Source organism: Thecamonas trahens, assembly GCF_000142905.1.
Source record: "Thecamonas trahens ATCC 50062 unplaced genomic scaffold supercont1.18, whole genome shotgun sequence".
Lineage (NCBI taxonomy): Eukaryota > Apusomonadida > Apusomonadidae > Thecamonas > Thecamonas trahens.
This window is the reverse complement of record NW_013657662.1, coordinates 454,524-468,902: the sequence shown is the minus strand read 5'-3', so window position 1 is coordinate 468,902 and position 14,379 is coordinate 454,524. Positions and strand designations below refer to the sequence as shown.

The window sequence follows — 14,379 nt, the reverse complement described above, 5'->3', positions numbered from 1 at the left end:
AGAGCGAGATCGGATGGAAAGCGATACGGTGATGGTAGTGTGGCTGGGCAGGAGAGACGGCAGTTCGATAGAGGGTGGGTGACGGTGGTGGAGGTGGGTGTGTTTGGGTGACTACGGCTGGAAGCGGCTTCGGCTACGGCTACGGCTCCGGCTACGGCTACGGCTCCTGCTTGGAACTCGATCAGGCCGAGTGCAGCTATCACTTGAACCAGACGTTGAGCTTGGTGAGCGACTTGTAGATCTGCTGGACTGATGGGCGCTTCTTCGGCCGCATGTCCCAGCATTTGCCCAGCAGTTGTCGCAGCGGTTTGACGAGGACGGACTTCATGGCCAACGACTCGACCATCGGCGTCGAAGAGAGCGCGAGTGCCCGCTCGATCGCAGTGTGCTCTGGGTACGGCGGCTCGCCCATAAGGATCTCGTACAGAACCATGGCGAGCGAGTAGATGTCGGCAGCCTTGGTAAAGTCGCCACCGTTGAGAACCTCAGGTGCCAGGATCGGTGCGTTGCCGATGGACGCTGTTGATGCCAGCGTCTGCAAGAGCGACGGCAGACCGTAGTCGATGACGACCGCGAGACCGGTCCGCACACAGTAGCCAATAGCTGACATGCCCAGGGCGCCGTGGATTGTGCCCGACTGGTGCAAATGGAGAAGAGCAGAAACTACCGTGAGCGCCACTCGCCGGCGTTGGACCGTATTGAGACAGACCAGCTTGTTCTTGGGCAGCGACCTTGTTGAGACATCGTCAGACGGCAACGAGCTCATCGAGTTGGCCATATCGCCTTCAGCGTGGTTGGCGCCATCTGGACGTAGCAGGGGGTGGCTCCGCACAAAGTTGGCCTGCCTCCTCGACACCGAGTCACCTGAGGCGACCTCGCGAATCTGCTTCTCGCCTCTGCACCGGCCACAGAAGCAGCACTCCTTCAGCGCGTAGACGGTCGACGGCTGCTTGACCCGGTAAATGACAAAGATGAACGAGCTCGCGAGCGTAACGCCGACCACTTTAGGCAGCTCGAGCCGCGACCGTAGCATCTTGAGCCGCACCACGTCTGCCGACGCGTTGATCGCAAGTCGCACAGGCATAAAGTCGCGAAAGTGGCGCCGAACCAGAAAGGTACCCAGCGGCGATGACGAGACCAGCGTCAGGTTCGGCCACTGGTGAGGCCGATCGCGTAGCATGGCTTCCACCTTACGCATCGGAATGAGCCACCGCATCGACTTGTTGGACACGATCGGCGCGCGCGGCCCGGACGATGAGAACACGCCCCCTTCGGGCACACGCTCCAACCGGCACGTCTGTGAGTCGCCTGACTGGCCCGAGACTGTCGCAACTGAGGCCGTTGAGTCCGACGGCAGACAGCCGCCCCTCATCTCGCCAGACCTGGACTTGACTACTTCAGCCACGTCGTCCGACTTGCCATGCTCGGTGACTGACCCAGTCATTGACACCGAAGCATCAGGAATCATGATCGACGGCAGCCCGTCGTGGCCCTCAACCCCAGCTGCAGCCAGACGATCAAAGTGGAGCCCAGACTTGGGTGACGCTCCCATGACCGGAGACGACGCGATGCCCGACGAGGGAATGCCTATGCCGGAAATGCCGAGCGCACGAAAGACTGATAGCTCCACCGACGCAAGCCGCGGCTTTGGTGACGCCGTCACACTCGCAGCGTGACCGAATGATTGCTGCGATGCCGCCACGTCCGACGACGCCTTGGAGCTTTGCATCAGCAAGTTGTGGTGTCCCTCGCTCGACTCTCCAGACTCAAGCGGTCCACTCGCGCCCACTTGCGAGGCGTGGATCGATGTCAGCTGAATGTTCAGACCCGACTGGAACAGCGGCGCAGTTGCTGTTGGCGAGCACACCATCGACAACGCAAGCGACGCCGGGGGCGCATCGGCCCGGCGGGAGAGAAACGTTTGCTCCGACAGATTGTCTTCCGAAGCAGTAGCTTCTGATGCAAAGAGCCCACCACTGCGCGCGAGACGCGAGGCGTGGATGTCGCCTCCACCGGCTGTCACTGCGTGCGAGGCGTACATGTCGCCAGCTTGAGCAGCCACGGCCTGCGAGGCGTGGATGTCGCCTCCACCGGCTGTCACTGCGTGCGAGGCGTACATGTCGCCAGCTCGAGCAGCCACGGCCTGCGAGGCGTGGATGTCGCCTCCACCGGCTGTCACTGCGTGCGAGGCGTACATGTCGCCAGCTCGAGCAGCCACGGCCTGCGAGGCGGGGATGTCGCCAACCATCCGGGAAGACACCAACTCGGACGCTTCGCCTGCCCGCCGAAACAGCGACGACGATGATGACGACGACGACGATGACAACGATGATGACGAGTATGAGTATGTTGAGTATACGTACGACGAAGCATAGTAGTACGATATGTCCGTCACACGGCGCTTGCGAAACTGCTTGCCCTTGCCCTTGCCCTTGCCCTTGCCCTTGTCTTTGCCCTTGTCTTTGCCCTTGACCCGCGACAACTTGGCCGGCGCAGCCTTGGGAACCACCGCATCCGAGTCAGCAACAAGTGCCAGCGAAACGCTCTTGTGCAGCACAGAGTGCTGTGGCGTGTGCCCACTTGGCATCGAAATCACTGGATGATGGTTCACATTGGCAGATGAAGAACAGTCTTCAAGCGACGTTGTGTACGTCACGCTCGATCTGCCACGCCTATACGAGCTCGAATACGCCAAATAGCTCGTCGAGTACGTGTAGCTCGAGTATGTAGAGTACGAGGTGTCCAGCGAGGTCGAACGTCGCAACGTGCCCTTCAACCTTATCTTGCCCTTGCCCTTGCCCTTGCCCTTGCCCTTGCCCTTGCCCTTGCCCTTGCCCTTGCCCTTGCCTTTGCCCTTGCCCTTGCCCTTGCCCTTGCCCTTACCCTTACCCTTGCCCTTGCTCTTGCTCTTGCTCTTGCCCTTGCCCTTGCCCTTGAACCCGCCCCTGGGTGGACGCCCGTCCGCCACATTCTCCTCTTGTTCCTGCTCCTCGTAGAACGACCACCATGCCTCAGCCTCCTCCTCTTCCTCAACAAAATATGGTGGATGGCCGGAAGACGTGGGAGCAGACATGGTCGAGGCAGGCACACGAGCGGGTGCAGTGGTGATCTGAGGCAGCGGTGATGGCGAGCCAAACGCCACGCTATGTGCCGAGGTCAGCCTCGGAGTGTGGACCAGCTTGACCATACCAGACATGGCCGCGGCAGGCGTTCCGCTCGTCTTGTCGACATGCTCGCTGATGATTTGCACGATGCGGCAGTTGAGAAGGGCCGGCGAGACGTCTCGCGACGGAAGCACTCGGACGTTGTAGCCTTTGATATTCGGGTCGGTGGCGAGACCAACCGCGAGCGAGCCGCCAGGCGAGACCAGGGCTTGCAGCGCAATCGCAACGTCCATAGCGGGCCCCTCGCACTTCCAGCGCCACGTTCCGGGTTGCTTGACCGAGACCAGCCGCCCAGCAGCAATGACCATGTCAACCTGCAGACCCTGCGAGATGACGAGGCCGGTTGCTGAAATGACCGGCCGTCCAAGCTCCGACTTGAGCAATCCAGACGGCCATTTGGTGGCGTACAGCTTGTCGCGGAGCATGGAAAAGAAGCGCAGCGCAGTCGACCGCTGCAGGAACGTGATGGTGACCGAGTCGATGGTCTGCTCGACACACACACCGGAACAGGTCGCCGCTGCGGCACGGCAGAGATTGTGGAAGATCTTGAGAGCGGCCGAGAACGAATGTGGGACCGTTGCCATGCCTGTCACCACCGAGTTGACCCGAGCAATGACAACCACGCCGCGACCGCGCGGCCGAAGGCTGGCAAACGCCGGTGGCCGTGAGACGTTGAACATGGCCATCGACGACAGCCGCTCCATCACGTCCGGCAGCGCAGGTCGCATTCGCGTATCCTCTGCCCACAGTTGTGTGAGCAGCGTGGCATACGCCTCCATCGACTTGTGGTCCGGCAAGCCGTCACCACCACCTCGCTCGCCGCCCTGGCTCGTGGCTCCAGTCGCAGATCCCGCGGTCCGCAGGCGCGTTAGCGACAATGAGCTCTGGCTTGCCGGCTCAAGCGTCGATCCTATGCGCGGAAGCACGCCCGACGGGCCCGCCGCAGCTCGGACTAGCATCGACGTGTCGAGGCGTAGGTCCCCGGCGACAACGCGAACTGCAACCGTCTGCGGGGCCACGTTCGGATACATGTCCTCGCGAGTGAGCAGCTCCCACAGAATGACGCCGAGTGAGAAGACGTTAGAGGCTGTAGACACGTTTGCCTTGTTGGCCAGTACCTCGGGCGCAGACCAGTACAGACTCGCGGTCGACGCCACATAAGTGGTCATCGTGTCACCAACCACGTCCATGAGACCATCAACGCCAAATCCCGTGATGACAGGCTCCCATACTGGCGAGAGCAGAACGCATGTCGACTTCAAGTTGGAATGCACGATGCCGTGCTCGTGCAGGTACGAGAGGCCGGAGGCCACTCCGTGTGCCCACCGCAGCCGAATGCCAAGCTCCAACGGAATGGAGATGTCATGGAGAAGGTCAAACAGCCGTCCATTGGGCACGTACGCTGTCACGAGTGTCGGTGGTGAGAGGACCACACCCACAAATCGATTGATGTTCGGGTGATCCAAGACAGAGAGAGCAGTCTGCATCGCCAGCAACTGCTCCGAAACAAGGTACTCACCAGTGACGCAAGGTGTGAGCCGTGCGAGCGGAATCCACTTGGTGTTGTCTCCAGTCACCAGCGAGATGCCTCCGGTCATAAACTGTGTGTTGGGCTCAGGCGGAAGGCTTGTCGCCATCAAATCGACAGACATGACATCCATCGAATCGTATCCAGCGAACAAGCCCTGACGAGAGGTGGCAAGCGAAGACTCGCCGACCCTTTCACGCCGGCGGGCACCCATCGAGTCGTCGTCGCTCGCACCATCTTCAAACTGCTCAGACGCAGATCCGGCTGCCACACGTTGCTGCCCATCGTGATTGCTTCCTGCGGGCGATGACGACGACGACGACGACGACGACGATGACGATGACGACGATGACAGCGACGACGGCAATAATGTCTGTCGTCTCACTGCCTTCTCTGGCACAGTAGCATCCGGAGAGGCGTTGGCCGAGTTTGGGTCGCCGGTAACGGCAACCCTTGGCAGCTGCATGGTCTTGATAGAGCCGAGCATCGAGGTCCCTGGAAGCTCGGCGGTGAGAAAGCCAGTAGATGCGTTGAGGACGCAGCTGGGCGACGAGTTGCCTGAGCCGCGGCCTAGGTTTGCCCGCTCCATGCGCAGGCCAGTGCACGTCGACGAGAGCTGCAAAAGGGTGAGGGCAACGGCGCCATCGTTGTAGCAGCCGCGGAAGACCTCGCCAAGGGAGCCAATGCCGAGTGGATACCAGACCTTGACGTTGTTGGCGTCCAAGGCCTGCGGCGTGGTGTTCGTCGATGCCTTGGTCGCCAGTACTTCGTTCGACCGCAACACTGAGAGGAGGCACCAGAGCAAAAGGCCACCGGCGGCAAGGATTAAGATCAACAGAAGAGAAATGATGGCAAGAACGGCCACGACGTCAGTCTCGCCAGCGCCGCGGCCCATGACCACGGTCTGCCGAATGGCAGCAAGGTGAAACGAGGCTTCTGAAAGCGGGGAGCGCTGAAGAACGTTCGAAGTGGCAAATGCACGGATGGTGTGGTGCGGGAAGGTGTCGAGAACGAGTGGTGCCACGTACTTGCGGCTCGACGACGACGGCTCAGATCCATCGAGGGTGTAGAAGATAGTGGCATTGACTGTGTCGACCTCAAGTGTAACCACGAGCGACGCGTTGGTGTACGTACCACCCGGAGGGTAAAACGCCACTCGAGAGGTTGTGAGGTAGACGTGGAGTAGATGCGCAGCATCGATGTCGGCGACAAGCCGCGGAACCGCCTCCCCCCAGCTCCTCCCCATCGCAGCAGCGTGCCGAGCGTGGAACTGCAACGACGAGACGAGCACTGGTGATGCCATCCACGACATGTCAAACAACGAAGTCGGTGGCACTGCAAACATCCAGTTGACCAGCAGTTCAGACCAGACGCGGGAGAGCTCCGATAGGCCTGTCGCAGAGCCGCCGATGCGGTCCACTGCTGATGAACCAAGCACGATGGCTTCTGCAAGCGGCGCATGAGCTGCAAGCGCCAGCGGATCAGACGTCATGGCTGCAAAGTCGATCGAAGGGTCAAGCGGGACAAAGACGGGTGTACCAGACGAGGCATTGATATAGCGGCCGAAAAACGCCGGGTTTGCAAGCGTGGCAAGTGTGTTGATGGTCTTCTGCTCGGTGCCTGGATATTGCGACGCACCAAGCGAGAAGCCAAAAACGATTTCGCCTCGTTCACGAAGAGCTGAGTCTTCCACATTGAGCGTATTCAGCAGTGGGAACGCAGCCGTTGCTGTGGCATCAAAGTCTGGAAACCGAAGAATGCCAAGGTCGTCGACGATGCTGGTTGGCATGAGCAAGCGCGACGAGTATGTAGTGAGGCACATGAGCGAAGACCCGGTGAGAAACGTGTCAAACGAGCCTTGGGCAACGCTGATGTACTCGCGGTCGATGAGGTCGGCCAGGACAACGAGGGCGCGGTTGATCCATTCCTCGTTGGTAGCGTTGAGGGAGTGCCTGAGAGAGATGTGCGCCTTGGGGCCGTTCAGCCGCACGTTGATGTAGTCGAACCAAAGGAGGGGCGCCCTGTGAAGCAGCGTGTCCGGAGGCAAGGAGAACGGAACATAGCCAGACCTCAGTGCACTGGCGGCAAGATCCATGAGCTTAGCAAACGAGTCGATAGCTATCGACTCTGGCCAGATACCAAGGGAGCGAAGGACAGACTTGCGGTAGTAGATAACGACCGGATCAGCAAGCCAGGGAACGAGCTTGGCAGCGACCTCAGACGGATCCGGGTCAGCAAGGGTAGCCGCCGAGGCGGTGAGATCGGCGATGCCGAGCACGTTGTCGCGAGAGAGTCCCAAGCGAGAGATCGGGCTGGTGTCCAAGCTTTTCATCTTTGCCGTAGACGTTTCGTCCTCTATTGCATCGTCTGCAGGCAGAGGAGAACCTTGTGTGAGGAGGATTTCATCAGCGGTTGCTGGCGAGATGGACGTTGGGCGAAGGAGATCGAGAAAGGCTTGTGGGTAGAGGAGGCCAGGAAAGACATAGACATCGCCGACGATATGAAAGTCATCCATAGCAGCATCCCATGTTGAGAGTGATAACGATGGAAGGGAGAGAATGACCAAGTCTTGCGCCACTTCTTCACCTAATGCCATAGCCATGGTACTTGCCTCCAGTGGCACCATTCCCTGAGGAAGGATCAGCCGGACCGGTGACCTGGCCTGCATGGCCTCCCATGGAACTGTTTGCGGCGAAGAGAGCGACACACATAACACACTCATTACCGCCATACACCACACAACTGTCCGAACACACATTCTTGAAGGACGGGGGTCGTTGCGTCCGTCGGTGAGCGTGCGGACGGGTGTGGCAAAGTTATCCTTCCGAGTCGGTCGGTCTATGACCTGCGGCTGTCATCAATCGGTTGGCCAACTTGGCGCCGGGCACTTGGCGAGTTTGGCGGCAGATGCGCACATGATCGTTGGGAGAGGGGAGGGGGAGATGGGGGCGATGAAAGAGAAGCGACGACTGCTACAAGTCGCTCACACGCAATTTGTTCCTTGCTTTGTTAAGAGCTTCGATGGAGCGGAGCGACCGCTCGGCTGGCAACCGAGAGTGTCGCTTGAGCAACACTGTTTGCAATGACCAGACAAGACAGGACAGAGGGACGGCCATCGATGATCGAGGAGAGGGAGGGGCAACAACTTGAAAATGGCGGCTAGCGCACCTTAACCCCCGACTTGGCGCACAGCAGCGTGATGATGCTCGTGATTGCGCTTGGTCGTGCTGGTTCATCGGCTCGATCTCGATCGCAGTGATAGGTCGGGTCGGTCAGTCTGATCGGTATGGCAAGGACGGCAAGGAACTGATCCCACAAAGAGAACACATGGTTGCTATTATGGAGAGAGAGAGAGAGAGGGCTTTGTCGGGTCCTTCGGCTCAATTGGGTTGTGTCCGGTCGGGACAATCGGGTCGGTTGTCGGATAGGGCGGCTTGGCTCAGTCGGGTCGGGTGACGGACGAGGGGCGGGAAGCGAGCAGCACCTCTCGACGGTAGCCAGTATGGGTGAGAGCAGCCAGAGGATTAATGTGCAATTTGGGGGGACAGTAGGAGAGGCTACTGTCTATCACATGCCCTTTGGTATCAAGCATACAGGGCCTACTGCTCTCGCGACCTACTTTACTGTCACTGAGCCTCTGCCCACATCTCCGGCTGCTGCTATCCAGCCAGCTGGCGTCTCACGTACGCACCACTGCCACCACCACAACCCCAGAAAGGGTGAGAAAGAGAAAAGGGGGTGGGGGGAGAGAGTTAGAGAGAGAGAGATCATGCTTGATGGTGTGGTGGGTGGGTGTGGGTATACTCATTGTTGGGGAAGTTGGTGGTCAATGATCGTTGTTGTGTGTGTGTAGGCTACTGTGCTCGTGTGGTAGATTCTTCATTCCGTGGTCGGGAACTCCATGGCGCAGAGTTGGTCATTCCTGATGGCTATGACGCCTTGGTCTTGCACAAGTCCGGCAATCGGAGCTCAGAGTGGGAGGCTGTTCACAACATGACATCGATTGTGTACTTTAACCATGCAAAGCCACCCTCCATCAATGATGCCATCCCAAAGTGCTTCTCCTGGCTTCATCTGGCAAAGGTCCTTCACAACCCGGTCGGCGCTCCCCTCCCTGACCTTCCGCCTGCGACTGAGGCGAAGAGATCGGCTGCAAAGACTGGTGCAACCGCTCACTCGTCGACTGCATCAACACCGTCCACTGCATCAGCACCGTCCACCGCAGCTCCTGCGAGCGCAGCCGGAGAGGTCGAGGCGGCACCAAATGACGAAGCTCAGAAGGTCGAAGGCGATGTGACAGGGTACGTCAAGCCAACGCAGGTTCTGACTGGCGTCAAGGCTGATGCCGAGACGCTGCGCAAGCGCCAAGAAGCCATCGCCAAGCGGCGGTCGGCAACCGCCAACCCCAAGGCCGCGGTCAAGCCCAAGTCCAAGCCCAAGCCCAAGCTGATCAAGCGCAAGCGGCCGGCCAAGGACGAGCCTAGTACTACAGGAGGCGACGATGATGGTATTGCACCAGTGGCCAAGAAGGCCAAGCCGCTCACGGGTGCGGACGAGTAGATGTTGGACTCCATTGGTCGCCCTCAACGCCATGGCCCTGTCGACTTCTCTCCCGAATCGGGTCGTGGAGGACTCACACGAGCAAATTCGGTCAGTGGCAGCCGCTCTCTCTCCCTCCACTGCCCCAGCCATCTTCATCTACATCCCCGTCGTGATCTCCCGTCCCCACCCATTCATCGGAGTGGGCATCCGGGCAGCACGCCGTGTGAAGAGATGGCTGTCATAATCAATACCGATATGAACGATCTAGATAAGCTCCGCTCTCTCCATTCTGTTCTTACTCTTTTCCCTGCTGCTAGCTCCTCCAATCCCGCCTCTGTTTCCTCTTTGACATTCCGCGCGCTCTATCATGTGTATTGCGTGAGGGATCGCGAGCAGCCAAAAGTCACGAAGACACGTGATCACACCGCGGTGGACCGCCAGGCAGGCCTCGATGACACTCACACACCATCTTGATCAGATTCAGTCTTCTCCTTATCCCTTACCATCTCACGCACCTCCTCTACGCCCAAACTCATCAAGATTTGTCTCCAATCATTCCCGATCTATATGTTAGGGTGTTATGGGGATAGAGGGGGGCGGGGGCTAGAACGGGCTTTTGCCGGGTGGGAGGATCGTACCTGGGACGGCAACCCCCGCAAGGTGTTTATGGAGAGGGAGACGGGATGGAAGACGGGATTGTGGGGGAGGTGTACGGATACAGACCTCACTTGAGGAAGAAAGAGAGAAAGAGAGGGAGAATCACTAGAATGGAAGTAGGGAACCCAGGAGATGCGCTGGACGGAGTGTATGCGTATTTGTATGCAGAGGGAGACCGTAGGACGGCCGAGTGGTGGTTGATGTCCTCGCCCGTCTGGGGCTACCTCCTCTGTGCCATCTATCTCTTCATCATTTGGGGTGGAAAGAAGGTGATGATGACGAGGGAACCGTTTAACATCAAGTACTTGGTCATAGTCTACAATGCCACCATGGTGGCTCTCAATGGTTATATGGCGATCGTCATTGCCTACAATGCTTTCTTTGTTCTTGGCTACGGATTTCGTTGCAATGGCGTCGACTACTCTGACCGCGGCTACGGCATGGCCGCCGTCCTCTGGTGGTTCTACTTTTCAAAGTTCATCGAGTTCTTGGATACCATCTTCTTTGTGGCGAGGAAGAAGTTCCATCTAGTCACCTTTCTTCATCTCTACCATCACACCACCATGCCGCTGCTCTGGTGGCTCGCCATCCGCTTCACTGCCGGTGGGGAGTGCTACCTCTCGGCCATGATCAACTCGTGTGTTCACGTCATCATGTACTCGTACTACGGTCTTCGTGCTGCAGGCTACTCGGTATGGTGGAAGAAGTACCTGACTCAGCTGCAGATGGCTCAGTTTGTTTTCCTCATGATCCACGGCGCATATGGCGCCATCTTTGACTGCAAGGTCTTCCCCAACTGGATGGCGTATGCTCTTGTTGCCTACATGATCTCGATGCTCACTCTCTTCCTCAACTTCTACCTCCACTCGTACAAGGCCAAGCCCAAGTCGAAGGAGACGTAAATGCCAGGTACCCTGCCGCAAGCGTTTGCTTTCTTTTACCAGAAACAGCAGCCGAGAAGACAAAGCCTGTTCTTGTTGCGCAACACAATCGCACCGACGCAGTCCGCAACAACCGAGCAAGTCTCATTCCAACGAGCTGGAATGAACAGCATAGCAAGCGCAAGCCACAAGAGCAAACACATCATCCATCACCAGGCAAGCCTCACGCCAGCCAGCCACAAGATCGCTACAAACAGCTGAGAGCGCATGTCAAGACAAACAAGTAGACATGAAAGCACAGATGTGGCGTACTTGCATGGGCGAGAGAGAGGGGGGGGGGATCAAGGCAAGCAAGCCGTCGGAGCGGGCGAGCGAGCGGTTGAGTAAGCGAGCGGCTGAGCAAGCGAACGAGTGAATCGATGCCACGAGGGCAGCAAGATGGGATGAGCGAGAATAAGGGGGGTGAGCGAGCGAGTGGGGTGGCAGCGAGGTAGCGAGGCGGCAAGGCAGCGAGGCGGCGGCGAGGCGACGAGGCGGCGAGGCGACGAGGCGGCGAGGTAGCGAGGCGGCAAAGCGGCGAGGCGGCGAGGCGAGGCGGCGAGGCCGGATTTGGAGCGTCTTGTTCGGTGACGACAGAGAGGGTGTAGCGAAAGAGGGAGAGGAGAGAAACAAGCTACGGAGAGGCAGGCGAGGTGACGGGAGAGTCAGCGGAGAAGCCAGCAAACTTGACAAAGGCACGCTTCCAGTCTGAGCGCTTGTAGCGACCGTCACGAGAGACACCGGTCTTGCCCGGATAGATGGCGGTGTTGACCGAGGCGACACGGACACCATACAGAGCCTCCATATAAGCCTTGATTTCAAACTTGCCAACCTTGCGGGGGACCTTAAAGGCAAGTGTATCCTTAGGAAGTCGCTTGGTGCTCTGCATGAGCCGAATCGTCATCGAGGGGAACCGCACAAGTCGGGAAGCCATGGTGTGTGTGAGGGGGGAGGGGTGGGGGGGGGAAGGGGGGGGGGGGAGAGGGGTGTGACCAACTTTTATTGATGTTTGTATCATTTTATTGGTTGGGCGGCGGTCGGGTCGGTGGTCGGGTTGGCGGTAGGCGGGGGAGGGGTTGGCGGGTGAGTGTGATGGGGGCGAGTGATGGTGTGGTAGGCTGGACAAGGTGAGGCTGAATGATGGCTGATTTGGTGGTGGTGGGATGAGGGGGGGGGGGAGGATCGGGGCAGACGGGTGGGCGAAGAGACCGGGCCGGGTGGTGTGCTCGAGCTTGTGTCCAGGTAATAGATCTCGGCTGCAGGCGCAACGCTGCCATGCGCAAGGTAGCCTAGTTGGAGACGACGACGTTGAAGAAGTGGAAGATCTCGTCAGAGTCAAAAACGCCGACATCAGCACTGCACACGCCGCAGCGGACAGGGAGGTAGACGGCGGCTTGATCGGGATCGCCACCTTCAAGCACCACTGTGCCTTGACTCGTCACAGCTTTCATCCGGCGGCTAGACGAGGCCGATGGCGCAAATGCCAGGCGCTGGTGTGGGACAATCTCAGCCGCCGAGAGGACAAACATGGCCCGGAACTGGGAGGGAAACCGCTCGTGCTGCTGGCAGTCGACACAAAGGAGGGTGAAACACGAGGGACAGGCAAGCCGCGGTGAGTTTGCCGGTGCAGCGTATGTCTCTTGCGCCCAGGTCTCGTTGTCGTCATCGGCATCCGGATCCACCAGCAGCTCGTCGTAGGAGAACACTTGCGTCGTTCCGGCCTCAGCGGCCTTCTCATACGCCTCCTCTTCGGCCAGCGCGGCATCATCATACTCAATCCTCTCCTCCAGACTCATACTGCGCATGCCTTGCTCCATGGCCTCCTCCTCGCGAACCTGCCGGGCTTCTTCCACCCGATCTCCATCGTCATCATCATCATGGCTGTCCAGTACGTCGAGCGGGACGCGAACAGCGACCACATCACCATATCCAGACTCGCGCACCAACCGCATGCCCTCTTTCAGCTCCGACTTGCTCTTTGGTGTGCCTTCGCTTCCACCAGCCGCTGCATAGAAGGTAGCAGCGTCCGAGACGGGCGGTGCCACATTGCTCGAGTCATCGTCGTTCTCAGCGTACGCCTCGTCCTCCTCACACCACCGCTGCGTATCCCCAAACAGACTTCGTATCGGTACGCCCGACATGGTTCTAGGCTATGTGGGTGGGTTGTGAGTGAGGTGAGTGAGGTGAGCGAGGTGAGCGAGGTGTGCGTGGTGGGCGAGGGAGCGAGTTGAGCGAGTTGACGCGGACCGATGGTGAGCGACGGCGTGCAACCATGGTGGTACGGGGCAAGGCGGTGCCAGAATTGGAGTGAGGGCAAGTGATAGCCGTGGCAGGCTGAAGAAGAAGGAAGGAAGAGGGGCTCTAACATCTCTAGCGATGGGTAGTAGTCAGCAACTTTATGGCTTACCGATGTCGACGAAGACATGGATGCGACCGCGAGCGAGGGGAGGCGTCAGACTCGATGGGTGGCCCAAGCTCCTCGCTGGTGCCATCACTCGCCAGGTACCGCATGCGGACGGAGATACGAGTACTTGGCGATCAGATAAAGTTACGCCTGCTTGTCCTTCTTGCGACGGTTGTAGGTTGAGCGGAAGAAGGCGACAAAGAGGTAGAGGAACGAGGCGTTGATGAAGGAGGAGAAGACAAACGAGTACCAGCCGGAGCACTGGTGGCCGACTGGTGAGCCGAGGAGCGGCATGTCGCCGGGCGAGGCGCTTGGGAAGGAGCGCTTGTTGAGCGGGATGTAGCCGAAAGTGAGGCCGAGGTAGGGGATGGCAAGGAGGAAAGACGAGACAAACTGGATGATCTGCAGCTTGGTGATGTGCTTCTTGAACCAGACCTTATTGCCGAGCGAGCGCTGCATGTAGTAGTAGTACATAAAGACGTGGACGAGGGTGTTGAAGCCTGCACCAAGGCCAAAGGCGAGGACAGACCCGCCCTGCAGCCACATCCAGACCATGGCGATGACCACGCAGTGATGGTAGACGTGGAGGAAGATGAGCGGCTTGAGAGTGACAGCGAGGAGGACCGTATCGAGGAGCTCCCACCACTTGGAGTAGTAGTACATGGTGACGGTGTAGACGAGAACCGAGTCGGTGATCATCTCGGTCGCCGCTGGGTCGTCATGCCCACCAGGAGCCCCAGGCATGCTCCGCCAGCAGAAGATCCGCTGCCAGTGGCCAGCGCTCACCTGCACAGCCATCCACACGATGATAGAGGCGAGCATGGCAGCCGATGCCAAGCAGAGACCGAGGTTGTGGATTGCCGAGATGTACTTTGTGGGCCATCGCGAGCCAACAACAGCCTTGAGACCAAAGACAAGCGAGAGATATATGATCCAAGTGATGACAATGTAGAACGGATGAGCAAGTGGTGTGGTACCCACCTTCCACACAAATGTCGTAGCATCCAACAAGCCAGCAGCTTCAAAGCCATCACCATTCAGCGCCACCTGCGTCGGCTCCACCAAAACGCCCTCCACTCCCAGCACATGAGCAACTTGTTCTCCAAGCAACTTCTCCATCTTGTACACTACCTGTACACTTCCTCCTACTTGCGCGAGTGAAGT

At 58.8% G+C, this 14,379-nt stretch overlaps 6 protein-coding genes across 6 annotated transcripts; 2 read left to right on the top strand and 4 right to left on the bottom strand.

Annotated features, from left to right (window-relative positions):
* Positions 1 to 83: 83 nt before the first annotated feature.
* AMSG_04538 (TKL protein kinase) lies at positions 84 to 7,285 on the bottom strand. The gene has a single exon (XM_013903420.1). The coding sequence runs from the start codon at positions 7,205 to 7,207 to the stop codon at positions 200 to 202; it is 7,008 nt and encodes a 2,335-aa protein (XP_013758874.1). The 5' UTR covers positions 7,208 to 7,285; the 3' UTR covers positions 84 to 199.
* Positions 7,286 to 8,228: 943 nt separating this feature from the next.
* On the top strand, positions 8,229 to 9,268 carry AMSG_04537 (uncharacterized protein). Its single transcript, XM_013903419.1, has 2 exons — positions 8,229 to 8,375; positions 8,603 to 9,268. Exons 1-2 carry the CDS (start codon positions 8,264 to 8,266, stop codon positions 9,250 to 9,252), a joined length of 762 nt encoding a protein of 253 aa, XP_013758873.1. The 5' UTR covers positions 8,229 to 8,263; the 3' UTR covers positions 9,253 to 9,268.
* A 678-nt stretch (positions 9,269 to 9,946) lies between these two features.
* Positions 9,947 to 10,810, top strand: AMSG_04536 (GNS1/SUR4 family protein). Its single transcript, XM_013903418.1, has one exon. It carries the CDS (start codon positions 10,002 to 10,004, stop codon positions 10,791 to 10,793), a length of 792 nt encoding a protein of 263 aa, XP_013758872.1. The 5' UTR covers positions 9,947 to 10,001; the 3' UTR covers positions 10,794 to 10,810.
* A 635-nt stretch (positions 10,811 to 11,445) lies between these two features.
* On the bottom strand, positions 11,446 to 11,745 carry AMSG_04535 (50S ribosomal protein L23; the record flags this gene model as incomplete). Its single annotated transcript, XM_013903417.1, has 1 exon — positions 11,446 to 11,745. The coding sequence occupies one exon, from the start codon at positions 11,743 to 11,745 to the stop codon at positions 11,446 to 11,448; it is 300 nt and encodes a 99-aa protein (XP_013758871.1).
* A 240-nt stretch (positions 11,746 to 11,985) lies between these two features.
* Positions 11,986 to 13,000, bottom strand: AMSG_04534 (E2F-associated phosphoprotein). The gene has a single exon (XM_013903416.1). The coding sequence runs from the start codon at positions 12,950 to 12,952 to the stop codon at positions 12,101 to 12,103; it is 852 nt and encodes a 283-aa protein (XP_013758870.1). The 5' UTR covers positions 12,953 to 13,000; the 3' UTR covers positions 11,986 to 12,100.
* A 188-nt stretch (positions 13,001 to 13,188) lies between these two features.
* On the bottom strand, positions 13,189 to 14,375 carry AMSG_04533 (GNS1/SUR4 family protein). The gene has a single exon (XM_013903415.1). The coding sequence runs from the start codon at positions 14,332 to 14,334 to the stop codon at positions 13,360 to 13,362; it is 975 nt and encodes a 324-aa protein (XP_013758869.1). The 5' UTR covers positions 14,335 to 14,375; the 3' UTR covers positions 13,189 to 13,359.
* Between the last annotated feature and the right edge of the window lie 4 nt (positions 14,376 to 14,379).

Coding starts and splice junctions, on each gene's coding strand:
- AMSG_04537 (XM_013903419.1), top strand. CDS start 8,264: ATGCCCTTTGGTATCAAGCATACAGGGCCTACTGCTCTCGCGACCTAC. Junction 8,376..8,602: donor CCAGCCAGCTGGCGTCTCAC/GTACGCACCACT, acceptor TCCATGGCGCAG/AGTTGGTCATTCCTGATGGC.
- AMSG_04534 (XM_013903416.1), bottom strand. CDS start 12,952: ATGTCGGGCGTACCGATACGAAGTCTGTTTGGGGATACGCAGCGGTGG.
- AMSG_04538 (XM_013903420.1), bottom strand. CDS start 7,207: ATGGATGACTTTCATATCGTCGGCGATGTCTATGTCTTTCCTGGCCTC.
- AMSG_04533 (XM_013903415.1), bottom strand. CDS start 14,334: ATGGAGAAGTTGCTTGGAGAACAAGTTGCTCATGTGCTGGGAGTGGAG.
- AMSG_04536 (XM_013903418.1), top strand. CDS start 10,002: ATGGAAGTAGGGAACCCAGGAGATGCGCTGGACGGAGTGTATGCGTAT.